This window comes from Sinocyclocheilus anshuiensis, unplaced genomic scaffold (genome assembly GCF_001515605.1).
Source record: "Sinocyclocheilus anshuiensis isolate Anshui unplaced genomic scaffold, SAMN03320099.WGS_v1.1 scaffold1289, whole genome shotgun sequence".
NCBI lineage: Eukaryota > Metazoa > Chordata > Actinopteri > Cypriniformes > Cyprinidae > Sinocyclocheilus > Sinocyclocheilus anshuiensis.
This window is the reverse complement of record NW_015549731.1, coordinates 83284-84848: the sequence shown is the minus strand read 5'-3', so window position 1 is coordinate 84848 and position 1565 is coordinate 83284. Positions and strand designations below refer to the sequence as shown.

The following is a 1565-nucleotide window of genomic DNA, read 5'->3' as shown; positions in this document are numbered from 1 at the left end:
CAGTTTGTAACACTCCAAAGAGAAAGGAAAACTTGAAATCGCATCATATGACCCCTTTAAGCAGCATATGTGGGTGAACCATGTGACCTAGTCGACACACACACACAAAGATCTAACCATTGTGACAAAATACCTTATAAAGATGTGTGTCAGTTTTATTATATAACTTTTGTAGTTTCAGCTACACATACTGAACATTTCTGAGATTTCTAACAGAAACATCCTCTAAATTCATCCCTGCATGTAAGTGAAGCCATCTGATCTGCCTCGCTCTTAGATGTAGCGTTGCTTCTGTCAACCTGGAGAACCAGTTCTTTATGTAACCCTTTCTGCTGGTGCTGAGGGGTGTTAGGTTTTCCCTTATGTGTATGCAAAAAAAAAAAAAAAATGGAAAAGAAAACCAGATCGTGCCCTGCTGGAACAAACCGTTTCCTGCTGGGAAATTCTTGACATTTTTCTAATTCCCACTGTGACATGCATGGTATTACTATGTACTTTTAGATTGTTTAGCTGAGGTGAACTGTGGCCCCCTACGATCAGCACAAGGATCCTCTTTGTCACCTCTTATGTAAGAACCACATTTAAGTTGATCACACTTCATTTCTTGCCTTCAAACATTTGGTGTAATCTGAGAAGTTTAAATCACACTGAAATAATGATATGGGTGACGGGGAAGGCCTTTGTGGGTCAGTGCAAGTGTCTGTAAGGTGATAATACAAGCCTGGCATTGACATCTACACACTGAATGACATTAACTTCTAAACCAGAGCAGGCGACCTACAGTATGCAGGATCAATTTCACTCAATGTCACAGTGCCATCTGTCTGTGAAAAGGACACACTACAGCGTGTAATGTTGAAAATCAAGAGGTCATGGTTTGGCTGGTTAACATCTCAAAGAGGTCTCTAATGTCTAAAAAAACATCCGTTAGTGTTACCAAATAAAATATATTGCGTCAGAATACAATTTTAAAGGGCCGTCAATGGAGAAATATGCTTTACGCAGGACCTTTTGAATTTAGTAAAGAAGATCTAAATAATATGAAATTACAGACTATTAAACCTCAAAAATACCCATTATCTTTGTTCAAAAAACAAGTAAAAGGACTAATAAACATGTGTTGTTGTCTCCGTTGTGCATCTTTGTCTTTGTAACTTAATTGTTTCTGTGTTGCTCATTTATTATTGTTTCTCAGATATTGATTTTCTTGACATGTTTATTGTTTTTTCCTCAGGCCCTTGTAAAAGTGTGAGCTGGCTGCTTGGCAGCGACGGTGATGTGCATGTGTGTATTATCGGAGAATCTGACGAGCTCAAATCTCCAAAACTCATTCTGTCCGAGCTGAAAAACAAAGCTGTGGCCAACCCCAATACTTTCAACAGGTACAACACCCTCAATAATAGGTAGAAATACACTATGGAAGGGATTATGGTTGACTGTACATTATGGACATTAAATATTCATTTAAATTTAGATGATTTTAAAAAGGACGTATTTGATTGATCAAAAGTGACAGTGAAGACATTTACAAAGTTTCTATTCATCACAATTCGAAGACTAATATA

The 1565-nt window shown here is 37.5% G+C and overlaps 1 protein-coding gene across 1 annotated transcript in view; it reads left to right on the top strand.

The window, feature by feature from the left end:
• LOC107660809 (SH2 domain-containing protein 4A-like) overlaps window positions 1–1565 on the top strand; it is an 11158-nt gene that overhangs the window by 8455 nt on the left and 1138 nt on the right. Inside the window, exon 3 of the mRNA XM_016450231.1 lies at window positions 1235–1382. Within this exon, the coding sequence (XP_016305717.1) occupies window positions 1235–1382 (148 nt within the window). The remainder of the gene's footprint in view (window positions 1–1234; window positions 1383–1565) is intronic.